General features: G+C 61.0%; 1 protein-coding gene across 3 annotated transcripts in view; it reads right to left on the bottom strand.

Moving 5' to 3' along the window:
* Positions 1 to 26,875, bottom strand: part of CLCN2 (chloride voltage-gated channel 2) — a 45,350-nt gene that overhangs the window by 7,144 nt on the left and 11,331 nt on the right. For all 3 annotated transcript variants that reach the window (XM_073359224.2, XM_073359223.2, XM_073359222.2), the window contains exons 2-16: positions 23,519 to 23,675; positions 9,603 to 9,734; positions 9,034 to 9,162; positions 8,719 to 8,852; positions 8,359 to 8,436; positions 7,051 to 7,129; positions 5,472 to 5,597; positions 4,977 to 5,061; positions 4,636 to 4,737; positions 4,227 to 4,311; positions 3,748 to 3,903; positions 3,435 to 3,504; positions 2,529 to 2,639; positions 1,825 to 2,038; positions 1,346 to 1,479 (exon numbers count right to left, since the gene is read on the bottom strand). In XM_073359224.2, the coding sequence (XP_073215325.1) occupies positions 1,346 to 1,479; positions 1,825 to 2,038; positions 2,529 to 2,639; positions 3,435 to 3,504; positions 3,748 to 3,903; positions 4,227 to 4,311; positions 4,636 to 4,737; positions 4,977 to 5,061; positions 5,472 to 5,597; positions 7,051 to 7,129; positions 8,359 to 8,436; positions 8,719 to 8,852; positions 9,034 to 9,162; positions 9,603 to 9,734; positions 23,519 to 23,675 (1,792 nt within the window). The remainder of the gene's footprint in view (positions 1 to 1,345; positions 1,480 to 1,824; positions 2,039 to 2,528; positions 2,640 to 3,434; positions 3,505 to 3,747; positions 3,904 to 4,226; positions 4,312 to 4,635; positions 4,738 to 4,976; positions 5,062 to 5,471; positions 5,598 to 7,050; positions 7,130 to 8,358; positions 8,437 to 8,718; positions 8,853 to 9,033; positions 9,163 to 9,602; positions 9,735 to 23,518; positions 23,676 to 26,875) is intronic.

Here is a 26,875-nt window from a genome sequence, read left to right on the forward strand (position 1 = left end):
CCGGGGGCTAGATCCACCCCCTCCCCAGCCCCCAGGGTGGAGACCCAAACCTGAGCCCTCAGGAGAGCTGCCATGCCTCCTTGCAGGAGAGCTCAGGCTGCCAGCCCATTGGCAGGGCTCGGGGAGGGGATGCGGGGAGGATGGGACAGGTGTGCCCTGCAGGACTCCTGGCTCCCAGGCCTGTCCGTCCATCTGTCCATGGAGCAGTAGCTGAAAATGAAAAACCCAGTCCCACCCAGGCCGGAGGCACCGGGGTCCACCCTCCCCGGGCAGGGTGGGGTGTCTCTAAGAGCAGCTGCCACATGGGACAGAGCCTGCTTGGTCTTCCTGTTTCAGCACGAGGATGCGGGAGGCCCAGGGCTCTGAGCTTGGGGCTGGGAGACAGCAGGACTCCTGGGTCCTATTCCTGGCTCTGCCCCAGGCTTGCTGGCTGACCTTGTGCCAGTGCCTTCCCCTCTCTGGGCCTCAGTTTCCCCTATTGCAACCCGGGGATAACTGCTCCGGGGGAGGGGGCAAAGGCGCAGTGCCCAGAAACGGGAAGGGACCATCAGGGTCTCCTACAGCTGGGCCTGAACTCCCCGTTCTGTGCCCAGGTCTGCTCCCTGCCCACCAGTGTGCCCACGGGATGCTGGGTCCAGGCTGATGAGTCTGGGACCTTTGGGTCTGCTTGCTCTGGAGCAGGGCCTGGGACTCTGGGGCAAGCAGGAAGGCCCCACGGTGCCCACAGGCAAGAACTGAGAGGTTCTGCTTCAGGCACCAGCCCATGTGTGAGGAGTTGTGGGGTCTCAGCTAACAGAAGAGCCCTGAGCCCCACCCTCTGCAGTTAGGAGGCCCATCCTCCTCCCCTTCCCCACCACTCCTGTTTATTTGCCGTCTGGCTCTGAAGTGGGGTGAGGAAGGATCCACTGAAAGAGGCTGCACTGGCCTTCCTGTTTCCGTTAAACTTTACAGATTGCCATGGTAACGCAGCATCCTTTGTCGCCACGGTAATGGGCATGGCAGACAGGCAGAGGAGATAAACGTCAGAGTGGGCTGTCGTCTGGCACAGGGCCGGGCAGAAGCTCAGGATGATCTCAGTGCCCGGCCCCTCGCCAGGGAGACGGGCCCAGTGCCAGAGCACTGCTGACCCGGGAGTCTGCTGGGGGCGCTGGGTGGGGAGGGGCTCCCGACGGCCACTCTGCGGGCAGCCTGCTCTGCCCAGGAGGGCTGTGCTGGCCCAGGGGCTGGGCACACATGGTTGGCACGGCCCAGAGTGAGCTGGGCACAGCCCAGGCTGGCCAGGGCACGAGGCGCTCTGGGACCCCCCGGGGCGTCGCCTGCTCCCTGTGCAGCCCCCACATCTCACCAGCCGACTCCACCAGCGCCAGGCTCTTCAGCTTGGTGTCGTACAGCACCTCCTGCAGGTTGCGGTACTTGCAGTTCAGGGTGAGGTAACGCACGTCCCGCACCATGATGTCCTCCACCCGCACGTTGTACTTCCTGCGGAGAGCAAGGCCCGGCCCTGAGCAGGGGGCGGGAGGGCTGCTGCCCAGCGCTCCGCCCTGCCGCGCGGGTCCCGTCCAAGCTACGCTCCCCCAGCACCTTGGGGGCAGGTGAGCGGCTCATCTGGGTGTGAACAGGCTGGGTCCCGGTCCCAGCAGTCCCCCAGGCCTGGGAACCACAGCAGCTGCTGCATGGTTCTAGTGCCCATCACCAGTGTGTCTAGGCACCGAGCGGAGCTCCTGGCCTGGGTCCCCGGAGCTCCCGAGAGCCTTGGCCTTGAGAGGGGCTTCCTGCAGAGGCTCCGGCTCCCCCCCGGGGAAGGGAGCCCGGGCAGGCCCTTACTCCTGGTGCCCCCAGCCCAGCTCAGGCAGGTACGGCAGCTTCTTGATGCGGATGATGCTGTCGTAGAGCGAGGGCTGCAGGCTCTGGGCCACGGCGTTGGCCAGGATGACGGCAATCATCACGGGCAGGATGTGGGAGATCTGGCCCGTCAGCTCGAAGACGATCACGGCGGTGGAGACCGTGTGGGTCACAGCACCAGAGAGCGCGGCTGCTCCTGTGCGTGGCAGAGAGCGGCACAGTGAGACCCTGGCAGGGCTGGAATGGCCCTGAGCCAGACCCCACGGAGCTGCCCCACAGTGATGCCCCACAATGAGCCCCAGCCCCCCCCCAGCAGCCCCAGGGAGGGGGACCAGTATGTGACCCCTATGGCACAGCCCCCCCACACCCCCAGGGAGCCCTCAAGCTGCTCTGCCAACCCGTCTGCACCAGCCACCAGCCTCCTGCTGCCGCCTGCTCCCATCACGGGCCCAGAGGAGAATTGGGCCCTGGCTCCCTGGTCCTGGCACCCTGGAGACATCCCCCTCCGGGGAGGAGCCTAGACACGTCTCTGTGGTCGTACAGATTTGGGTTCCCCTGAACAGCCTGGCTCCCTCCAGGGGCTGGCAGGAGGGAGATGCAGCTGCACCACGAGTAGGTTCTTTGGGCGGTCGGACTGGCTGGAGCCCGTGGCAGCCTCTCCTCGGCCGCGGAAACGTGGCGCTTACCTACCACGGCGTAGCCCCCCGGCACGATGCGGTAGGTGTTGCTGTCGGTGTGGATGCCATCCGGGAACCAGGCTGCCATGCTCTCTCCTACCAGCCGGCCGAAGGCCGCACCTGCCCAAGGAGACAGGGGTCAGAGGGGGGCTGGGGGCAGCCCAGGCATCTTCAGGGAGGGGAGAAAATCGGTTGTATCCTGTTGCCTCTGGCACGGTGCCCCTCCCTGTGGCGACGCGGCTGCTCAGGGGGCAGTCACTGCCCTACCAGCTCTGAGCTCCACAGCAGGGCCCTGCCCAGGGCTGCCAGCTGCTGTGCCCTAGGGAGCCAGCTAAGCAGACGTCCCAGCCCCTTCGCGCTGCTGGGAAGTGGGAGCCGGAGCAGCACCATGAGAGGTGGCCCAAGGTGGCACTAGGGTCTGTACCCCCTATGGCTATTCCCTGCCCCTTCCTTCCCACCCTGGGTGGTTGGGGCTCTGGAGTGAGGATGGTGCTGGCTGCATGCTCCCGCAGGGGCAGGGGAGGGGTGCTGTGCCACCCAGCGCTAGTGAACACTGGGCCACCACCACTCCGACCAGGGCTGAGAGGTACCGAAGCTCCTTCCCAAAGCCCTGAGCAGGCCTGGCACTCCGGGAAAGGGCCTGCCCCGAGGGGCAACCCCCGGCATCAGGACCCCATCACACTCACGGGGCACCAGCCACACCAGGGAGCTGCCACTGTTGCCGGAGGACAACGGCCAGCACAAGGGGACTGTGGGCAAACCAGCTCTCTCCTCTCTGCCTGGAGGGGCTGGTTAGTAGCTCGTGGAGGTGCTGCACCTTTGGGAGCTGGGTGGCATGGGTAGGGCTGCCCTGGGCTCTGCACAGGCAGGCTGGCTCAGGGCGAGGCCAGGAGTGCCTCCGGGGCTGGTACTCACCAATGACAAAGACGGGCATGAAGGTGCCGCAGGGCACTGGGATGGTGGTGGCCAGGGCTGACATCCAGAACTAAGGGCAGAGACATGAGTCAGGGGTCATCCATCCATCCAGATCCTCCGCACACCCACCCAGCCAGCGCCATGCCCATGCCCACCCAGACCACACCCACCCATCCAGGGGCCTGACCACACCCCAGCCAGGGCCACAGCCATCCAGCCAGGGCCCCTCCCACACCCCAGCCCCGGTGCAGGGGAAGGGGAGGAGGAGAGGGGGTGTGAGCTGGACAGCCCCAGCCCTGGCGCGGGGACCCACCTTCATGAGGATGAAAACCAGCAGGGTGACGAAGACGTTGGCGTGTGAGTGCTTCCAGGCCTCAGAGATGCCAATGTACTCGAACTCCTCAGCCAGGCCCTGCTTGGCCCAGGTGCGGTTGTCAAACAGGGTCACCAGGGTGTCCTTCTGGCTGAGCTGCGGAGAAGGACCATGGCAGACAGGGTGAACCCAGGGCAGCGCCTCCACCCCATCTCCCCACCCTCCCGAGGATGCTCCCTGTCAGGGACCTCGTGGGGGCTGGGTGCCCTCCCCAGCCCAGCCCATCACAGCATCTGGCCCTCTGGCTGCTGGAGATCTGGGAGACATCAGGGCTGACACTACTGGAGCTTTGGCTCCAGATGCCAGGGTCCCGGGTTCAAGTCACAGCTGGGGCAAGCACAGAGCAGCAGGTTCTCCAAATGAGTGCCAGTGATACCCACTGGGCAGGGCTGCCAGGCTAGGGTAGGGGAGCGGGTTACCTGGCCGGCCATGAACTGTCCGAAGCCAGGCGGGAAGGTGAGCGTGGAGATGAGCAGCGTGACCAGCGCAGGGAAAAGCAGGCGCCTGAGTGGGAGCAACATACACAGCAAGTGATCCCACCGCACCCACCACAACTGGCCCCAGCCCTCAGGGAAGGACTAGCACCACCCCGTGCCCAGCAGCTCCCATGCCAGCAGCTGCTTCATAGGGAACCAAAGAGCCCAGCCAGCATGCAGCGCCCCACCCAGCTCAATCCCCTGCTCCCCAACCCCAACTTGCCCCAGTCTGGGTTCTCCCTCCACCTGTTCTTCAGCCAGGCCTGGTTCTGGGGGTGCTGTACTCAGCGCCCCCTGCTCTGGGATCAAAGGGCCCCTAGTCTCAGGGAGGGAGCCAGCAGGCACCACTTACTTCTTCATCAGGAAGCGGTTGATGGTCTTCTGCTTGCGCATGAACTGGACGATCTTGCGGTTGAAGTAGACAAAGAGTGCCCCTCCGAAGCCACTGGCAATCCTGGGGAGAGGGGCGTCCGAGTGAGCCACCACCAGGAAGCTACTGCTGGGGTGGTCCTGTCAGGGATGGGGGGGGGCACTGAGGATGCCCCCTGCCCCAGCACAGGGGGCCCAGAAAGAGGGGAGAGTCCCCTCATATATCCCTCCCCGTCCCTCCCAGGAAGTCTGATATCTCTCCCCCCTGCCCCGCAGCAATGCCCCCCCGAGTGGGGTTGGAGTGACAGAAGGCACTGGACTCACCCGATGACAGCAAAGGCGGGCAGCTCCTGCAGGTCGAAGGGAAAGTCCAGCCGGAAGCGGGTTTTGAACAGAGCCGTGATGGTCTCTGGGGGGGACGAGACACCGCGGGGGGGAGCGTGTCACCCAGGGGACCGCCAGGGAGGCCTAGCACCCGGACGCCCTGCTCCAATACTGGGCAGCTGCTCGCCACTCAGAGCACTGCGGCCCCTTGGGCCCATGCCATTAGGCCGGGCCTGGCTGGAGACCCCCATGGCCTTGGTTGGACTCTGCTCCCCCCAGCTCTGCCAGTGCCCCTTAATCCCACCCCCCAGCTCTGCCAGCGCCCCTCAATCCCAACCCCTGACTACCCCAGCCCTGGGCTTCCCTCACCCCCCAGCTCTGCCAGCGCCCCTCAATCCCAACCCCCGACTACCCCAGCCCTGGGCTCCTGCCAGCAGGGCAGTAGCCGGTGCAGGCTGGAGGGGCCGGTTCCCTGGGGGGCTGGACGGGCTGTACCTTCGTCCTTGTTCCACACGGCAAGCACGCGGAAGATGAAGGCACTGAAGGTGGCGGCGAAGAACCCCCGCCAATAATTGCGGACGGCGAAGAAGGTGGACGTGACCTCGATGCTGAAGAGGACGCCTGGGGAGGCAGAGGGGAGGGGAAGAAGCAGTGCCACCATGGCCCCTTGGCACACTGGGGGCTCCGCTCCACACAGCCCGCGGCCCCAAGACGGGCCTCCCGGCCTGCCCACGCACAGTCCACGCAGGGGCCGGCACAGGGTCACCAGACCCAGACACACCTCCTGGGGCATCTCCACTTCCCCAGGCTTTACATTTGTGTGCCAAGGCCTCTTGGGACCAGACTATAACCGCATGGGCAGCTCCTGGGGTTAGGTGGGCACCTTGGGTCCGTGTGGTTAGCCGCGTATGGGCACGGTCGCAATTTGCAGCTGGCTGGCCCTGAGGTGAGGATGGCAGCTGGGAGAGGGCCCCGAGCCACCCCCTGCCAGAGCCAAGTGGTCCCCTCTCCAGCCAGCTGGGCAGCCACCCCTAACAGCGAGTGGGTCCCGCCTTGGGGGCACAGGGGAGTGGTGCGAGTGAGTGGGCAGTGCTGGGGCATAAGCAGGGACCAGCCCATCTTGGGGGAGAGGGGGCAAGGCACTGACAATCCAGCTGGGGCAAGCAGGAGGGACAAGCATACACAGACAGATGGACAGAGGGGGACACTGCAAAGAGTTAGACACGTCACCAACCTAGGAGCGCAAAGCTGCGAGGGAGCCATGGGGCCGGAGCTGGGCCTCCCTGGAGCGCAGAGAGGAGGGGAAAGGAGGAGATATTACATCTTCTGGGGGGATCGCCCTCCACGCAGTGGCCTCTGCCACCCCTGCCATGGGCACAGAGCCTTGGGGACCCCCCAGGCACCCGGGAGGCCAGTCCTGGCCGGTGTGTGTCTCTGGAGCCCAGGGTACCTGCAGCGTTGAGGTGGGGGGGGTTCTGGGGGCTGCTGGGCTCCGTCCCGGGAGGCCCGTACAGACTGGGTGGGTGCCCTGGGGCCTGTGTGCCCGGGCATGGGCAGGGCAGTCGGGGAGCGGCTTCCCTGCAGTTGGGGGGAAAGCGAGAGGCAACACAATGGCAGAGTGCGGGGGGGATCGGGGGCTAGTCCGGGCACAGCTGTGAGGAGAGAGGAAAGCAGGGGGCTGGGCCCAAAACCCTGTGCTCATCTGGCCTGCACACCCCATAGCATCCACCTGTGTCCACCCGCCCCACCGCTTGGGGGGTGTCAGGTGGGGACCCCAGCGACTTGGGGGGAAGAGGCGGTGGCCTGTCCCGGGCCACGCTCCCGGCCAGTTTGGTGGCCAGCCAGGCCCAGGTGTGCAGGGCCTCCCCTGCCGTGTGGCTGTCCCCACCAGATCAGGGTCTTGGGGACACGAGGTGCAAAGGCCTGTGAGGGGGATGGGACCCCCTGGCCAGGCACAGCTCCCATGCTGCCCTGCTGGAGGGCTGGGTTAGCTCAGAGCCATGGGCAGCTCTGGGATCAGGCAGGGCAGGGGCAGGGGAGGGTCCAGCCCCACAGCCCGCATGGCCGGCCTTACCTCCGATGGGGGCAGCAAAGCAGCAGCCGACGCCCACGGCACAGGCAGCCGCCAGCATCTCGATATTGCGAGACTCGTTCTGCAAGGCAAGAGAGAGCAGGAGACAATGGAGGGCAGCGCCGGGACGGGAGCTCCCTGCGGGGACACGCCCCAGGCAGCCGTGGCCAGAGAGACCCTCCCGGGGCTCACCTCTCCCCTGCCATGGCCGGAGACACCCCCGAGGGGCTCACCCGCTCCCCTGCCAGGGCCAGAGCCACCCTCCCGCCCCAGCCAGCCATGGACAGAGACACCCCCCCGTGGGGCTCACCCTCTCCCCTGCCATGGCCGGAGACACCCCCTGTGGGGCTCACCCTCTCCCCTGCCATGGCCGGAGACAACCCTGTGGGGCTCATCTGCTCCCCTTCCAGGGCCAGAGCCACGCTCCCGCCCCAGCCAGCCATGGACAGAGACACCCCCTGTGGGGCTCACCCTCTCCCCTGCCATGGCCGGAGACACCCTCCTGCCCCACTCAGCCATGGACAGAGACACCCCCCGTGGGGCTCACCCTCTCCCCTGCCATGGCTGGAGACACCCTTCTGCCCCAGCCAGCCATGCACAGAGACACCCCCTGTGGGGCTCATCCTCTCCCCTGCCATGGCCGGAGACAACCCTGTGGGGCTCACCCTCTCCCCTGCCATGGCCGGAGACAACCCTGTGGGGCTCACCTGCTCCCCTTCCAGGGCCAGAGCCACCCTCCCGCCCCAGCCAGCCATGGACAGAGACACCCCCTGTGGGGCTCACCCTCTCCCCTGCCATGGCTGGAGACACCCTTCTGCCCCAGCCAGCCATGCACAGAGACACCCCCTGTGGGGCTCACCCTCTCCCCTGCCATGGCCGGAGACAACCCTGTGGGGCTCACCCTCTCCCCTGCCATGGCCGGAGACAACCCTGTGGGGCTCACCTGCTCCCCTTCCAGGGCCAGAGCCACCCTCCCGCCCCAGCCAGCCATGGACAGAGACACCCCCTGTGGGGCTCACCCTCTCCCCTGCCATGGCCGGAGACACCCTTCAACGGGCTCACCCTCTCCCCTGCCAGGGCCAGAGCCACCCTCCTGCCCTGCCCAGCCATGGCCAGAGACACCCCCCATGGGGCTAACCCTCTCCCTTGCCAGGGTCAGAGAGAACAAACCTCCTGCCCCCCAGCCCAAAGGTCCCTCCGCATACCTGAGAGCCCCCACCCCCCGCCCAATAGACCTGCATTCCCAGCCCAGACCTGCCCCCGGTACCCGTTTGGTCAGCACCCGCAGGCCGCACAGCGTCAGCCTCTCACCTTGTAGATGCCTCCAAAGAGGGAGAGGAATTTGCTGAGCAGGGTGGCACACATGCTGGCAATGTGGACAAAGGGCCCCTGTGGGAAGAGTGCCAGGGACCGGTTACCACGGGCACCCAGCCTCAAAGCAGGGAGTCTTGCGGGAAGACTTGCTCATGGGCAGAGCTGCCCACCCACCGCACCTGGCACACGCCCCCCCAGCACCGCCCGCCCACTGCACCTGGCACACGCCCCCCCAGCAGCGCCAACCACCCACCACATCTGGTACATGCACCCTGGTAGGGCCACCCGCCCACTGCACCTGGCACCCAGCTTGTGCCCCCTCCAGACATGGCCCAGTAGCTCCTCTGCCCCTCTTACCTCCTTGCCCAGGGGCATCCCGCTGCCCAGAGCACAGGTCAGGCCGATGACCTTGGCCACGAAGGTTTTGAGGGTGAGATACTCCTTCAGCACCACACCCCGGAGAATGGTCTTCATCTCGGGGATGCCAGAGCCTGGGGAAGGGGATGGGTGAGCACCCAGAGAGAGGGTCCGTACCCTTTTGGGGGGGAGGGGAGATCCAGGTTCAGCCCCCCACCCCCAGGCCGGAGAGCTGGGCACAGGAGGGGTGATTCCCCCAGGCGTGGCCTCGCACAGCGGGCTGGGGGATCCCAAGGGGTAGGGGCTGGCTCCTACCCACAGCCTGCGGGGCCAGGATCTGGGTGAAGCCGGCCGAGAAGGTGATGAGCACCACGGGGTAGGTGACCCAGGCCATGTACTGCAGGAAGATGTTGGTGTCCAGGCCCCCGTACATCCACTTCTGGGCTGCAGAGAGATAGGGGGAGTCACTGAGGGGGCTTGCTGGGATCAGGGTCACTGACTCCCCAAAGGGACTGAGCCTGGCCCAGCCCAGGGGAGGGAGGGCACAGATGGGGCCCCACTCAGGGTGACAGGGCCCCATCCAGAGGGGCCAAATGCTTCCACTGCCGGGAGCCTCTGCTCAAGGCAGCTACCACGTCACGGGACTGAGCCCAAACCCACGGGGAGAGACAGCACCCCTGGGCAGCAGCCTGCCTAGCCATGCCTCGGACACATCCCTGCCTGGCTGACACCTACTCAGCTCCACACCTGGGCCCAGCCCCCTGGCTGACAGGGTACCCAGCCCCCCACCTGGGCAATCCTGGCTGTGCCCTCAGGGTGCCAAGTGGACCAGCTGCCTGGCTCAGGTTGTGGGCATAGAGGCAAGTGGCCCCGGCCCCCCTCACCTTGCAGGCAGGTGGCTATGGCGAAGTCCATGGCCCAGCTCACTAGCGCCATGACCAGCCCCAGCAGGATGAGGAAGATCCAGTCCTCGCCCACCTTGGAGATGAGGAACTTCTGGCATCGCACGGTGCAGACTGTGGGGAGAGCGCGGGAGCTGAGTGTGGAGGGCGAAGGGCCCACCCTCCCTGCCCAGCCCCTGGAGGCAAGATTAACCGACCCCCCGTAACCTGTCTCCCACACGGCCACGGGGATGGGCACGGCTCAGACGCATGGAGAATCCGCACAGATCTCTTTGCAGCGATCCAAGCTCTCCAGCAATGGGCCACTGGGGCACCGGGGGTGGGGGAAAGGGGAAATTGTGGGCTGGGGGAGCGTCCAGGACCCAGGGGGCCAGGTGGGCTGGGACATGGCCCCGGCAGACCCTCGGGGGTTAGCGCAGCCTGGGTATCTGCACTGAGCTCCGCGTCAGCTCCTCAGGACAGGGCACAGGGGATGGGCAGAGCCAGCCTGTGCCCGTTCCGGCTATTTGCCCTGGCTCCTGCCCTGGCCACAGGGACCTTGCAGGCCGGGCTGAAGCCTCTGTCGCTCGGGGAGAGATGGGGCTTGGAGGAGAGAAGTCAGAGCAGTCGGGCGCAGGGCCAAACTCTAGGAGAAGGGACACCCTCGGGTAGGGCTGGCCAGGAGTCCAGGAGGGTGCTGAGCCTGAAGGACCCAGGGGAGGGAGGAGCCGGCTCAATGCTCCCTGGGGACCCCAGCTGCCTTTGCATGGGTCAGCTCCTAGGAAAGGCATGGGCTGTGCCCCCCGGGGTGCCCTGAGCTCAGGGGGCACAGGCTGAACTGGCTCCAGGGCAGCGAGCCAACCAGCAGCTTGTGTTAACTCAACTGCTCCCGCCCAGACCTCGGCAGTGCTGGGCAGAGCAGCCCAGCCCCACACCCCCAGCTGGGGAGAGAGACAGGGAAGTTCTCACCCCCAGGGCTCTGCCTGGCCAGGGAACCTGGCACAGGATGGCAGAGAGGAGCACTCAGCAGGCGGGTCACCTGGGGCCCACCCCCCCCCACGACTGACGCTGCCCCAGCCCAGAGCGCCCCTCAGCCAGGAACGCATGGGCACAGAGCTGGGAGGTTGCTGGGCAAATGGTCCTCCCACCCCACAGCTCTGCCAGCGCCCCTCAGTCCTGACCCACGGCCCCCTGCTATCCCAGCCCTGGGCTCCCCACCCACAGCGCCGCCAATGTCCCTCAGTCCCAGCCTAAGCTCCCTCTAAGCTACGTGGCCACGCAGAAGGCTCTAGCGGGCCACGCGGGCAGGGAGAGGCACCTCTCCCCTGGCCCCAGCCTTGGAGTTGCTGCAAGGAGAGAGGGCTGGGGACAGTCCTCTCTCCCTGCCGCAGCCCCAGGGCAGCCTGCACCCCAAAGCCCTCGTTTCTGGCCCCCCTCCCAGAGCCGCCCCCACCCGCCCCGGAACCCTCACCCCCCTGCGCACCAACCCTCTGCCCCAGCCCTGATCCTCCTCCCGCACCCCAAACCCCTCATCTCTGGCCCTACCCCAGAGCCCACAGCCCCAGCCAGAGCCATCACCCCCGCACACCCCAACCCCTCTGCCCCAGCCCTGAGCCCCCTCCACTCTCCGAACCCCTCGGCCCCACCCCCGCCACACGTCACCTCCATCTTGGTGCACATAACAAAATTCATTCCGCACATGGATGTAAAAATTTAAGGGAACATTGGTCCCAACCCACATCCCCCGCTGCTATCCCAGCTCTGGGCTCCCCTGACCCATAGCTCTGCCAGTGCCCCTCAATCCTGACCTACAGCCCCCACTGCTATCCCAGCCCTGGGCTCCCCTGACCCATAGCTCTGCCGGTGCCCTTCAATCCTGACCTACAGCCCCCACTGCTATCCCAGCCCTGGGCTCCCCTGACCCATAGCTCTGCCGGTGCCCTTCAATCCTGACCTACAGCCCCCACTGCTATCCCAGCCCTGGGCTCCCCTGACCCATAGCTCTGCCAGTGCCCCTCAATCCTGACCTACAGCCCCCACTGCTATCCCAGCCCTGGGCTCCCCTGACCCATAGCTCTGCCGGTGCCCCTCAATCCTGACCTACAGCCCCCACTGCTATCCCAGCCCTGGGCTCCCCCGACCCACAGCTCTGCCAGTGCCCCTCAATCCTGACCTACAGCCCCCACTGCTATCCCAGCCCTGGGCTCCCCTGACCCATAGCTCTGCCGGTGCCCTTCAATCCTGACCTACAGCCCCCACTGCTATCCCAGCCCTGGGCTCCCCCGACCCACAGCTCTGCCAGTGCCCCTCAACCCCGACCCTGCAGCCCTCTGCTCTCCCAGTGCTGAACAAAGATGCCCCTGGTGCCAGTTCATTGTGGGAGCTGCGCTGCGGGCAATCCAGCAGAGACGGCTGCAGACGGAGACCCACAGTCCACTTGTCTCACACGCCAGACAACCCTGGACGTTGACATTTACATCACTCAGGGACCTGCCACAGCAGAGTGCCCTCAAAGGCCACGCTGGGGCAGAGTGAGAACTGCAGGGCCCCTCAACACCAAGCTGGGGTGTGGGGGAAAGAGAGGCAGGGCAGCATCTAAAGCAGCACAGCGCCCCCTAGTGCCAGGCTGGGCACGCGGAGATGGGCAGGGTGCGGCGGGGCAGCAGCACAACGCCCCCTAGTGCCAGGCAAGGGTGTCATTTCAGAAAATCCAAAGGATGTGGGGCAAACTAGTGTCGGCATATGGAACATGATCGGTGATGATATTATATCCTGCAAAGTGGGGAGGCAAGTGGAGCATATCGACCTATGACAAGTCTGGGGGACAACTGCCCTCTTGCCCCATAGCCAGTGATGCCACTGAGGCTGGGTGCAGGGACACGGGCTGGGGCCGTCAGTCTCATCTCTCCTGGAGCGAGGTCTCTCGCTCCCCACCGGCTGTGTTTCTTCCTCCCAGCCCTGGCACGCAGGGCACAGAGCCAAACACTTGCTAAGTGCCTGCGAGGTCTCCGGGGAGCGGGGTGTTGGGGGAAGTGAGGCAAGGCCGCTCACAGCACAGAAAGCCCTCAGCTGGGATAGCAGCAGGGGATGTGGGTTGGGACCAATGTTCCCTTAAATTTTTACATCCATGTGCGGAATGAATTTTGCAATGGGGAGATGTCCCGGGGGGAGAACAGGGCAGAGGAGGGGGCATTGCTGCGGTGCAAAGGGTGAGGCATGAGGCAGGCCAGAGGGATGGCTTCCAGGGCTCTGAGTGGGCCTCTAGAGACCCAGCCAGCGAGGAGCCAGCCCCAAGGCTGAGCAGGCACCTAAGGGATGGGCACCTCTTGAGCCCCGATGGCTGGTGGCTCCCTGGCAATGAGCCAGCCGGTCTCCTGGCTGATGTCTGAGCAAAGCAGGGGCTGATGCCGATGCTGCTGTGCCCACAGCAAGGTGCCCCACGGCAGCTCCACGGCCCAGAGCCACAGTGCTTGGCAGCATCGTGGCTTGGCAGCCCCAGCTGGCCCCAGCAGCCAGCCCGAGACTGAGGCTTCTCTGCCCCCACCTGTACCTGGGGCAGCTGCTCCGCTCAGCCTGCCACCCTAGGGCCTGGGCTCCCATAGAGATCCCACCAGCCCCCATGCTCCTGGCCTGCAAAGCACTGGGGTCTGGGGCCGGGTCCTCAGCCTCGTCCGCCCTCTCGTGGCCACTACCATTAGTGCAGGCCCAGTGGATTGCTGCAGGGAGTCAGCACTTGGCTAACACCGGACAATTGGCACCAGCACTGGGAGATGTGTGGGGGGGATCAATCAGACCCAGAGCCCAGAAGAATGTGGCCTGCAGTGAGCGGCCCGGGATCAGATCGCACCCCATACTGGCTCCCCCAGCCCTGGCGCCTACGCTCAGGATAAGCCCAGAGGGGAGATTGGGGGAAGAGGGAGGTGTTTCCAGGTCACCTGTGCCCCACTCATCCCAGCAGCTCAGAGCCTGCAGACACTGTGCCAAACTAATATGTAGATCCCAGACCCTGGGTATCCCTATGTGATGTTATTGATTTGAACGGGGACCGTACAGAACATTGTTGCAACCAAGGTCCTGTAGTGGCACCAAATCTTGTATAAAGGGAGTCAAATAAGGTGTCTCAGACAAGGTTATGGTTTGCTGGTTATGATTATGCTGTCTGTGTATGTGTATCATTTTTGTGGTTAAAGTTATGAATATTGGCTCTATACTGTCTGTAGTTCAAACTTGTGCTGTGCTTCTGGGTGACACCCCAGACAAGTTGGTGTCAGCTCTGCCTAGCCTGCTTGATGGCCCATGAAGAACCATCAGCTACACAATTGACCCATTGAGAGAAGGCAGATACGCCTGGTGACTCAGCAAGGCACGCAGGGACATGCCTAGGGACAGAACTCAGGTTTTTCCATGCCATGTGCTGGGTAGCTTGTCTTTGGAACAAAGAAATAAAGACTACATGGCAAGAGACTATAAAAGGCTGTCAAGTATCAGGGGGTGGCCGTGTTAGACTGTAGCCACAAAAACAACAAGAAGTCTGGCAGCACCTTAAAGACTAACAGCTTTATTTGAGTATAAGCTTTTGTGGGTAAAACCCCACTTCTTCAGATGCATGGCGTGAAAATTACAAATGCAGGCATTACATAATGACACATGAAGGGAAGGGAGTTACCTCAAGTGGAGAACCAGTGCTGACAGGACCAATTCGATCAGGGTGAATGTGGTCTACTCCCAATAATAGGTGAGGAGGTGTCAATTCCAGGAGAGGCAAAGCTGCTTTTGTAGTGAGCCAGCCACTCCCAGTCCCTATTCAAGCCCAAATTAATGGTATTAAATTTGCAAATGAATTTTAAAGTTCTGCTGTTTCTCTTTGAAGTCTGTTTCTGAAGTTTTTTTGTTCAAGAAAAGCTACTTTTAAATCTGTTACTGAATGTCCAGGGAGATTGAAGTCTTCTCCCACTGGCTTTTGTATGTTACCATTCCTGATGTCTGATTTGTGTCCAGTATTTGCAACCTGAAGCAAATACTCACCAGCAACAACACACCACACCACAGATACACTAATCCAGGAACCAATCCCTGTAGCAAACCTTGTTGCCTACTCTGTCCCCATATCTACCGTAGTGACACCATCAGAGGACCCAACCACATCAGCCACACCATCAGGGGCTCATTCACCTGCACATCTACTAATGTGATATATGCCATCATGTGCCAGCAGTGTCCCTCTGCCATGTACATTGGCCAAACCAGACAGTCCCTTCGTAAAAGAATAAACGGACACAAATCGGACATCAGGAATGGTAACATACAAAAGCCAGTGGGAGAAGACTTTAATCTTCCTGGACATTCAGTAACAGATTTAAAAGTAGCTTTCCTTGAACAAAAAAACTTCAGAAACAGACTTCAAAGAGAAACAGCAGAACTAAAATTCATTTGCAAATTTAACACCATTAATTTGGGCTTGAATAGGGACTGGGAGTGGCTGGCTCACTACAAAAGCAGCTTTGCCTCTCCTGGAATTGACACCTCCTCACCTATTATTGGGAGTAGACCACATCCACCCTGATCGAATTGGTCCTGTCAGCACTGGTTCTCCACTTGTGAGGTAACTCCCTTCCCTTCATGTGTCATTATGTCATGACTGCATCTGTAATTTTCACTCTGTGCATCTGAAGAAGTGGGGTTTTACCCACAAAAGCTTATGCCCAAATAAATCTGTTAGTCTTTAAGGTGCCACCAGACTCCTTGTTGTTTTTATAAAAGCCTGATGCCTCATCTCCATCTTGTCTGCAGTCCTGCTTCTTACTTCTGGAGGGACTTTGCTACAAATGGAAGCTCTACACAAAGGACTGAATGATCCATCCCAGCTGTGGATGTTCTCCAGAGACTTGATTTGAACCTGCAGCTTATTCCATTATTGCTACAAGCCTGAACCAAGAACTTGGCCATCACTGTATGTCATTGATTCCATTGAACCCATTCTCGCTCTCATTTCTAGCTTTTTCCTTTTATGAATAAACCTTTAGATTTTAGATTCTAAAGGTTTGGCAACAGCGTGATTTGTGGGTAAGATCTAACTTGTATATTGACCTGGGTCTGGGGCTTGGTCCTTTGGGATCGAGAGAACCTTCTTTCTTTTACTGGGGTATTGGTTTTCATAACCATTCATCCCCATAACGAGTGGCACTGGTGGGGATACTGGGAAACTGGAGTGTCTCAGGGAATTGCTTGTGTGACTTGTGGTTAGCCAGTGGGGTAAAACCAAAGTCCTCTCTGTCTGTCTGGTTTGGTTTGCCTTAGAAGTGGAAAAACCCCAGCCTTGGGCTGTAACTGCCCTGCTTTAAGCAATTTGTCTTGAATTAGCACTCTCCGTTGGGTCCCGTCAGAACCAGCATCATTACACCCTATAACCCTTATGCACCTCTCCGCTGCCCTCTGCTAGTGGGCACCAACAGATCCCTAGGGCACAGACACTCCCCCCATCCGATGGTTCCTCTCTGCCCTGGAGACTCTGGTCACCTGAGCTCACCCCCTGAAAGTAGACAGCCTCTCCTCACACCACTACCCACTCATCACCTCCAGGCACACCCAGGACAGAAAGCACATTCCCTGAGCAAGAACAGCCTGGCTTGGAGGGGTGCACTTGGGACCCTTCCACACCACACGTTGCGGCCAGCTGCCCTGGGCTCAGTTACAGTCATAGCGAAGACAAGGCCCTGGGCAGGCTTGGCGAGAGACAGGAACTGCCCCCATCACGGCCTAGCCAGCGCGGACCCAGCCTAAGGACACCAGCGATAATTGGGGCAGGCAGTTCGGCAGTGCCGATGCAGGCCCAAGGAGTTCCCAGCCTCACGTTTGCCCATGGAGTGATGCTCCCTGCGACAGTGACGAGAACTCTGAGCTTGGCTACTGCATCAGGGCCCTGGCAGCAGGCGGGCAATGGTTGCCTGGAGGAGTGATGTGACTTGGGTTAGGAAATCCCTTTGCTGAGCCTGTTCTTAGCTTTCCTGCCACGCTGTCCCTGAAGGGTGGAAGCCCGGAGCACCCACAGCCTCCACAGAGCTCTGAGGGAACATGGGAGATCAACTGGGGGGCTCAGATACTGGTGCCCCTTGTCCTAACAGAGGATGTCAGACAAAGGTCTTTGTCCCAGGATGTGTCTTAAGGCCCCAGAGCTAGAAGCCAGTGACAGGACTCCACCCAGGCTCACGGGGCTTGGAAGCACGTGGCACCCCGCCACTGGATCCACTTGCAGCAAACTGGCGTCTGGCTGCCTGGGATTGGCCTGCCAGGGTCTCCTCCTGTTGCATGACAGTAACCCCTGGATTGTGCCAAGCTGGCATTGTGCCAACCGCAGCTGCTGCAGCCGGTCCCTACCAGCCTCACACGGCCCAGCCTCCTGCGACACTCGCTGGGGAGGCGACTGGGTCAGCAGCGTGTGCTGGACTCACTGGACACAGCATTCCCCAGAGCACTGCCCCCTCTGGGCTGCCCAGCATGGCCTCACGGGGCAGCTTCAGCACCCAGCCCTCACGACTGGGGCTTGGAAACAGACAGCAGCATCCGGGGCCCTTCCCTCCTGAGCTGGGGCCCGGGTGCTTGGGGGAGCCCACTTGTGCCCCCCTTCTAGGAGCTCTGACATGACACAGAACTGCTGGGCTGAGGGATCATGCGGGTGAGGGGGTATCTGACATTGCCTACGGGCTAGTCCTGAAGTGTCCATCACCCTGGTCTCCCAGCTGCTGGAGTCCCCTATTACCAATTGCCCAGATTCAAATGTGGGGGGTGGGGGGTGCAGAATAAGCCCATACGGGGTCAGACCAATGGTCCATCTAGCCCAGTACCCTGTCTTCTAACAGTGTCCGGTGCCAGGTTCCCCAGAGGGAACGGACAGAACAGGTAATCACCAAGTGATCCATCCCATCGCCCATTCCCAGCTGCTGGCAGACAGAAGCTAGGGACACCCAGAACATAGGGTTGCATTCCTGCCCATCCTGGCTATCCTCCATGAACGTGTCTAGTTCTTTTCTGAGGCCTGTTATAGTTCTGACCTTCACAACATCCCCAGGCAACAGGTTCCACGGGTTGACTATGCATTGTGTGAAGAAATACTTCCTTTTGTTTCTTTTCTTTTTTGAGGTGTGGCGACCACATCTGCCCACAGTATTCAAGATGTGGGCGGACCACGGATTTATAGAGAGGCAACATGATATTTTCTGTCTTGTTATCTATCCCTTTCTTAATGGTTCCTAACATTCGGCTGCACATTGAGTGGATGTTTTCAGGGAACTATCCACAATCAGTCCAAGATCTCTTTCCTGAGTGGAAACAGCTAATTTAGACCCCCTCATTGTATATGTATAGTTGGGATTATGTTTTCCAACATGCATTACTTTGCATTTATCAACATTAAATTTCATCTGCTATTTTGTTGCCCAGTCACCCAGTTCTGTGAGATCCCTTTGTCACTCTTCGCAATCTGCTTTGAACTTAACTATCTTGAGTAATTTTGTATTGTCTGCAGATTTTGCCACCTTACTGTTCACCCCTTTTTCAAGATCATTTATGAATATTTTGAACAGCACTGGTCCCACTACAGACCCCTGGGGGAAACCACTATTTACCTCTCTCCATTCTGAAAACTGACCAGACTGGAGAGAGGTAAATAGTTTCCTATCTTTCCTACCCTTTGTTTCCTATCTTTCAACTAAAAGAAAAGGAGGACTTGTGGCACCTTAGAGACTAACCAATTTATCTGAGCATGAGCTTTCGTGAGCTACAGCTCACTTCCTCAGATGCATCGGATGAAGTGAGCTGTAGCTCACGAAAGTTTATGCTCAAATAAATTGGTTAGTCTCTAAAGTGCCACAAGTCCAGACTAACACAGCTGCTACTCTGAAACCTATCTTTCAGCTAGTTACTGATCCGTGAAAGAACCTTCCCTCTTATCCCATGACTGTTTACTTTGCTTAAGAGCCTTTGATGCGGGACCTTGTCAAAGGCTTTCTGAAAGTCTAAGTACACTATATCCACTGGATCCCCCTTGTCCACATGCTAATTGATCCCCTCGAAGAATTCTAGCAGTGCTGAGGCAGGATTTCCCTTTACAAAAACTATGCTGACTCTGCCCCAACAAATCATGTTCATCTATGTGTCTGATAATTCTGTTTGGTACGACAGTTTCAGCCAGTATGCGCAGTACTGAAGTCAGGCTTACCGGCCTGTAATTGCCGGGATCGCCTCTTGAGCCTTTAAAAAAAATTGGCACCACATTAGCTCTCCTCCAGTCATCTTGTACCGATGCTGATTTAAATGATGGGTTACATACCACAGTTATCAGAGTAGCAGCCGTGTTAGTCTGTATTCAGAAAAAGAAAAGGAGGACTGTGGCACCTTAGAGACTAACCAATTTATTTGAGCATAGGCTTTCGTGAGCTATAGCTCACTTCATCGGTGAACTGTAGCTCAGGAAAGCTTATGCTCAAATAAATTGGTTAGTCTCTAAGGTGCCACAGTCCTCCTTTTCTTTATACCACAGTTAGTAGTTCTGCAATTTCACATTTGAGTTCCTTCAAAACTCTTGGGTGAATCCCATCTAGTCCTGGTGACTTATTACTGTTTAAGGTATCAATTTGTTCCAAACCCTCCTCTATTGACACCTCAAGCTGGGACAGTTCCTAAGATTTGTCACCTAAAAAGAGTGGCTCAGGTGTGGGAATCTCCCTCACATCCTCTGCAGTGAAGACTAATCAAGGAATTCATTGAGTTTCTCCGCAATGGCCTTTTCATCCTTGAGTGCTCCTTCAGCACCTCGATCGTCCAGTGGCCCCACTGGTTGTTTAGCAGGCTTCCTGCTTCGGATGTACTTAAAAATTGTTACTTTTTGAATCTTTGGCTAGTTGCTCTTCAAATTCTTTTTTGGTCTTCCTAATTATACTTTTACACTTCCCATGCCAGAGTTTATGCTCTTTTGTATTTTCCTCACTAGGATTTAGCTTCCACTTTTTAAAGGATGCCTTCTTCCCTCTCTCTGCTTCTTTTACTTTGTTGTTTAGCCACAGTGGCAGGCACTGCTTTGATCCTCTTACTATGGTTTTTAATTTGGGGTGTACATTTAATGTGAGCTTCTATTATGGTGTCTTTAAAAAGTTTCCATGCAGCTTACAAGCATTTCACTTTTGGGCAGAGGTGAAAGTAAGCCAGTATGCCCCAGTACGGACCGTACTGGGGCAGCCCGGCTTCCCCAGGGGGCAATTTAAAGGGCCTGGGGCTGGAGCCCCAGGCCCTTTAAATTGCCTCCAGAGCCCTGCTGCTGGAGCCCTGGGGTAGCGGCTGCAGGGCTCCGGCAGCTATTTAAAGGGCTTGAGGCTCCCCTGCTTCTATCGCCTGGGCCCTTTAAATAGCCACTGGAGCCCCACCACCGCTAATGCAGGGCTCCGGCGGCTATTTAAAGGACCGAGACGGTAGAAGCAGGGGAGCCGCGGGCCCTTTAAATAGCCCCCGGAGCCCCGGGCTGCTGCTGCTACCCCGGGGGGGGACGGGACGTACCTTACAGGGTGGGCTGGGGCTGGCTCTGACCCCCTCAACCCCGCCCCTTCCGGGGGCCAGAGCTGGCCCTAGAGTACCCTCGACTTACTTTCACCCCTGCTTTTGGGGCTGTCCCTTTTAATTTCTGTTTCACTAACCTCCACATTTATGTGCAGTTCCCCTTTCTGAAATTAAATGCGACCGTGGTGGGCTACTGTGGTGTTTTCCCTCCCACAGGGATGTTACATTTTATTGTGTTATGGTCACAATTACCAAGCGGTTCAGTTATATTCACTTCCTGGACCAGATCCTGTGCTCCGCTTAGGACTAAATCAAGAATTGCCTCTCCTCTGGTGGGTTCCAGGACCAGCAGCTCCAAGAAGCAGTCATTTATGGGGTCAAGAACATTTATCTCTGCGTCCCGTCCTGAGGTGACATGTACCCAGTCGATATGAGGGTAGCTGAAATCTCCCGTTAGTACTGAGTTTTTTATTTTTAAGATTTTTACCACATTTGACTCTCTCAGAGCAGAGCCTGCCTGCAGAACACCCCCACACCCCAACTTTCCATGTCCTCCCCGCCCCATGCCGGCACATAGCTCACACTCCCCCCAGCCATGGGGGCATTCAGGTCCCTTCCTCACCCATAGAGGCTCTGTAAACACTGCGCTCAATACACACCTGCCCATCTCGCACCCCCCTGCCCGGCAGCGCTCATGCCCCTTGAGTGCATCAGATGAGCTTGCCAGGGGCATGAGGCCATAGGGAATCTGGGCGTGGCAGAACCCTAAGAGACCCCCGCAGCTCAGCAGGGGCCAGGAGCCAGCTGAGGGGCTGAAACAGAGCCCCCAGTGCCCGCCAGAGCAGCTAGAGAGGCCTGCTCTTTGCCCAGTCTCTAGTAGGTGGGAGCAGCTCCTCTGATTTCTGCCATGGGCAGCGCCAGGGCAGCACCCCCAGACCCGGCCATGGAGCCAGGCCTGGAGCAAGCACATGAGGGACCCAGACCCAGAACCAGGAAAACACGTGTCACAACATTGACACCACAGCCCTCAGCGGCACAGCGAGCCAGCTGGCCAGGGGCTCCACCCTGCCCAAGCAGCCGGGCGAGGAGCCAGCGGGGCAGGGGCCTGCTGGATGGGGCCCTGGGACACATGGGGCCATCGGAGCAGGCTGTGCTCTGACAGAGAATGTGCCTCAAGAACAATGTGAGCCAGAGCGACGCCAGTTGTCAAGGGGACTATTTTAGGGCCCCCAAGGGCGGGGGTGGGAGGTGCCCAGCGCCACAACCATGCCTGGGGGAGCCAGGGAACAGAACGTCCCAGTGCCGGGAGCCCACAAGTCAGCACAGCACGGGGATGGAGGGTAGGTGTGGGGGGAGGACCCCTGCTAACCTGGCACTCAGAACAGAGCCCCCCCTGCAGAAAACACCCACACCCCTACTTTCCACGCCCTCCCTGCCCTACGCAGGCACACAGTTCATACTCCCCCCAGCCATGGGGATAGTCGGGTCTCCCCCCCACCACACACATCCAGGCTCTGTTCACACTGCACTCAATACATGCCTGCCCAGCTCGCCCGCCACCCCCTGCCTGGCAGTGCTCATGCCCCCTGAGTGCAGCAGATGAGCCCGGCTCACCCGGCTGGGTGAGGAGTCACGGGACTTCCCGTCACAAAGGGAAATGCGCGTAATCGAAAAGACCAAAAGAAATCACACATCTCCCCTGCTCCGACACACATGGGGATGGGGATTGGCTCCGTGTGCTGAGAACAGGGGATCTGGGTCCCTCACGTGGGCACGGGCAGGGAGGGGGAATCGTCCCGTCCCCACCCCGGCGTGGGCACAGGCAGGGAGGGGCCGCTAGTTATTTTTGGGAAGGCCACGTTTCTACGGGTGCCCAGTTGGGCGGGTGTCGCTGCCCTCATTTGTGAGTGTCCAATGACAATGCGTGAGTAATTTTCTCTCCAGCGGCCCGGTTTGCGCCAAGGACACGGCCCAAATCCCCGTGTTGCACAGGGTGAGGTCACGCATGCTTAGCCTATTGTTACGGGTCACTGGCTGCTCTCCCTCCAGGAGGCATGGCCCAGCTCTGGGTCTGCGGGGCGGGCAGGGATGGAGACTTGGAAGGAGACCCAGAGCCAGGGAGCGAGAGAAAACAAAGAAGAAAGGGGACTGGTGAGCTCAACAGTGCCTGGCTGGGGGCTGTGAGCCCCGGCACAACCACTGAGCCAGCAGCACAGAGTGGGCCAAATGGGACAAGAGAAGAGAGGCAGAGAGGAGAGGGAAGGGGGGCAGGCTGGGATGGGTGGAAAGAGGGAGGTGCAAGGGGGAGCGATGAGTGTGCACGAGGGCCTGGGCATGCACCGGAGTGTGCACCAGGGTATGCATGGGGGCCCAGGCATGCACCAGGGAGTGCATGAGGACCCGGGCATGCACCGGGGTGTGCACGAGGGCCTGGGTGTGCATGAGAGCCCAGGCATGCGTTGGGGTGTGCACCAGGGAGTGCATAAGGACCTGGGCATGCACCGGGGTATGCACGAGGGCCTGGGTGTTCACCGGGGTGTGCACGAGGGCCTGAGTGTTCACCGGGGAGTGCATAAGGACCTGGGCATGCACCGGGGTGTGCACGAGGGCCTGGGTGTTCACCGGGGAGTGCACGAGGGCCTGGGTGTTCACCGGGGTGTGCACGAGGGCCTGGGTGTGCATGAGGACCTGGGCATGCACTGGGGTGTGCACGAGGGCCTGGGTGTTCACCGGGGTGTGCACGAGGGCCTGGGTGTGCATGAGGACCTGGGCATGCACCGGGGTGTGCACGAGGGCCTGGGTGTTCACCGGGGTGTGCACGAGGGCCTGGGTGTGCATGAGAGCCCAGGCATGCGTTGGGGTGTGCAACAGGGAGTGCATGAGGACCTGGGCATGCACCGGGGTCTGCACGAGGGCCTGGGTGTTCACCGGGGAGTGCACGAGGGCCTGGGTGTTCACCGGGGTGTGCACGAGGGCCTGGGTGTTCACCGGGGTGCGCACGAGGGCCTGGGTGTTCACCGGGGAGTGCACGAGGGCCTGGGTGTTCACCAGGGTGTGCACGAGGGCCTGGGTGTTCACCGGGGAGTGCACGAGGGCCTGGGTGTGCATGAGGGCCCAGGCATGCGCTGGGGTGTGCGCTCAGGCCTGGGCGTGCACTGGGAGTGCACGAGGGCCCGGGGTGTGGTGGTGTGTACACTAGGCCTGAGCGCACACACCCGTGCAGCAAGGACTCCCTGCGTGAGGCTGTAGGGAGCTGGGGAGGCTGTGGTCTCACTGGGCTGGAGGCCCGTGGGAGTGGGTTTCACAGGAGGCCCCCCCATCCCCATGCGATGGGGCAGCCCGGCCCGGGTGTCTGGCCCCGGCGGGCTCCTTACTGCGGCAGTGGGCGCAGCGGCTCTGGTCGTACTCCAGCAGCTCCGGCCCGAGGGCGCGCTCCTGCGGGAAGGCTTTCCAGTGCTTCTGCTGCAGCCGGATGCGCGCCGCCTCGTCCTTGGCAAAGGCTCCCAGGTCCTGAGTGTAGCGGCCATACATCTGGCAGAGAGAGCGCGGCGTCAGGGCGGGCAGCAGGCCAGACGGCGGGATAATCCGCCCTGTAGGCCCCCACCCGCACCAGGGCTCGGTGACCCTGGAGAGGAGCCTGCGGGAGAAGATGGGGGGGTTTGCCTCTGGCTCCCCCACCCCCCCCCACCCCCGGCACAGGCAGAGCTGGGGGAGCTGGCAGCTTGGGGGGGGGGAGAAGCCCGTGGCTTAGCCCTTCCCCGAACGTCCCAGCCCAACCCCATTGCAGCCGCTCACACCAGCACCCCACACGCTGGGGTCTAAGGGCCGGCACACCTGCCCCCTACTCTCCATCTCCCTGACTGCCCTGCTTCCCAGCCCCGGGCTCCATTTACCTCTCAACCCCCCCCCCCACCGGGTTTCCTTCTCCTCCCCCTGCATGGTGCCTTTACCCCGCACAGCACTGAGGTCACAGCAGCGCTATGGAGGCAGGGCATGTGCTGAACAGCCCTGGGCCCATGTAGTGACGGGTCACGCCGCTGGCAAGCAGGGCACAGGCCAGCCCAGTGGGCAATGGCCCTCTTCAGTGTCCCAGCCTGCCCGGGCAGGCCTAGCCCAGATCCAGATCTAGGTGACCCCGTGCAGAGGTAGGGCTTCCTGGCTCCAGCCCTTTCCCAGCCGCACGAGGCAGGGGGCCGAGGGACGAGACAGCTGCAAGGGAGGGGGAGCGACAGGACAGCAAGGCCGGGCGTCCGTATGGGGCCCTTCAGGCTCCCAGCACTGCATGGACACAGCTACCCTCCCCCGCGTGGATGGGGAAACCAAGGCTGGGGAGCAACTGGCCCGGGATCAGACTCTGTGCGGGAGCTGGGAGTCTCGAACCCAGGAGTCCCAACCCCCAACCCCGTGCTCCTCCCATTGGGACACGCTGCCAGGAAAGCAGGGCAAGAAGCAACAGGAGCAAACAGCTCTGCGTTGGCTGGATCCAGTCCTGGGGCCAGCCTCCAGGTCTCAGCCCCCCCTTTCCCACAGCAGAGAGGGGAATCCACAGGCAGACAGAGGCAGGGGTAGGCGCTGGGCTCCCAGCCTGGCCAGAACAATGCCAGGCAGATAAGGAAGCTTCACAATCAATAGCAATTGTTCCCCCAGTGCAATGCGTCTCCCAGCACCAGTGCCCAGCTGGGGTGGGCTGGCATCAGCACACAGCACCGCCCACCCAGTGACCCGCCCGTGGCAGCCTGACATCAGTGGCGGGCGTGTTCCCCACCCTGCCAGCTCCAGATCAGGGGGACGGCGGATTCCAAACAAGGGGGACAATCCCAGGGCTCATACCCCCCCCCAGTTACCCAGAATGCAGCAGGGGCAGCTCACAAGAGGCCTCCCCACCACCAAGGGGATGGGCAGCCACTGGGTGCCAGCGATGGGCCAACCAGGCTGTTCTCAGCCTGCTCCACCGAGCTGGGCAAAGCCTTTCAGAGTGGGCTTCCAGACAATTCCCTGCCCCTAGGCCCCACCCTGCTGGGCCGCAGGCCAGGTGCAGGCCCAGTGAGGGGGCTCTGCAACACCCTAGACTCTGAATGTGCCCACTGGGAGCGGGGCCCGGCAGCTTGCTCCTTTCAGCCCCAGCATTGGTGAGCTCTCAAGCTGCCAAGGCTCTTCAAGGGAGAGGCTCATTACAGCTTTTCTCTTCTCTTAGATAGGGGATGCCAGCTCCCCCAGTCAGGGAGTCCCTGCAGGGGCAGACCAGGGGGGCAGATGTAGAGCAGGGTGGGTCCCCTGGGCTCTGGGGGGCACAGAGCAGCAGGGGGGCGATGCAGAGTGGAGGGACCCCTTAGGGTCTGGGGGAAGCTGCAGAGTGATAGGAGGGGAAGATGTAGAATGGGTGGGGGATTCCCCATGGCTTATGGGGGCAGGCACAGAGCAGGAGGCGGGGGGGGGAGGGTCCCTGCAGAGCAACAGACTTGCATCGTCCAGTGGAGCTGATCCCGCTACCTGTGCCTGAACTGGGTGAGCAGGGGCGCTGGGACGTAACCCGGTGCTGGCCCTGCTCAGGGGACGGTGACTGAGGACCACACCCAGAGATGGAGCCTTTCACCTCGAGGTCATTCTGGGAGCTCAGATGCAGCCCCAGTCAGTTACCGGATAGCCACTGCCAGCTACCAGCTGCCTAGAAGCCTGGGTGAAGTGACCACATGGATCCAGCCAGGGCAGTGAACCAGCTATCGCAGCCTTCTGGCTACAGCCAGGGCTGACGGTGCAAGACAGTGGGTGAAGGACTAACCTGCCCCGACCAGCAGGTCATTCGAAGCCTGTCAGCTGGGGGGTCTGAACCTTCGCCCTATCAAGTGTCCTTGCAGGGAAGTACTAGCTAATGAACGGCCAATCCTCCACTTCAAGCCCGCCAGGGTCTGGGCCTCACTGATCTGGTGGCAGGGAGTTCCACAGGCTCATCGTGTCTTAGGGACAAAACCCATTTCCTTTTATCGTTCTGAAATACAAGAGCTGGGTCCCAGGCCAAGGAGATGACAATGGGAATTGTCCCTCTCCCTCCCCGAGATTCGCAGAGGGCTGAGGCCAGGAGCATTGTTCACAGATACCCTGAGGGTGGAGAGGGCCAAGCCGCGTCTCAGGGGAAACTCCCCAACACACAGTGGGACAGACACGGGGGAATTACCCCAGTAAGCAGGGGCAGCTCACAAGAGGCCTCCCCACCCCCAAGTAGATGGGCAGCCACTGGGTGCCAGTGATGGGCCAACCAGGCTGTTCTGCACTTGAGACTTTAAAAGTGAGGCTGGCTGTAGCTGCGGAGACAGGAGCCCGGGGTCTGAGGCTGGCACGGCCCCTGCTGCGAGCTCCCTGTGCCCTCTCTCCAGCAGGAGGGGTGCGCAGGTGGGCATTGATCCTGTACTGTAAGGGCACTGCCAAGGACTTCCTCCCCCGTGGCAGGGCCGGAATACAGAGTGCCAGGAACAATGGGAGGCTTTAGCGAGAGACGGCCCCTCATGGGAAGAAAAGCCGAGGGGCCTGACAGTTCTGGCACCAAGAGCACTGGAGCCTCAGCACAGGAGCTCCGTGAGGGCCATGCCGATTCCCCCGCAGTCCCAGGGCCAGGCTGGACGGGCCTGCCTGAGTCGGCGCAACCCGGAGCCTTGTCCGACCCAGCCCCAGCAGCCCCGGACACAGCTCAGCCCATGCGGGCCGCAGGGCTCGGCTGTGCTGTCCCTGCAAGCTAA

The sequence above is a fragment of the Lepidochelys kempii genome, chromosome 9, assembly GCF_965140285.1.
Source record: "Lepidochelys kempii isolate rLepKem1 chromosome 9, rLepKem1.hap1, whole genome shotgun sequence".
NCBI classification, from domain to species: domain Eukaryota; kingdom Metazoa; phylum Chordata; order Testudines; family Cheloniidae; genus Lepidochelys; species Lepidochelys kempii.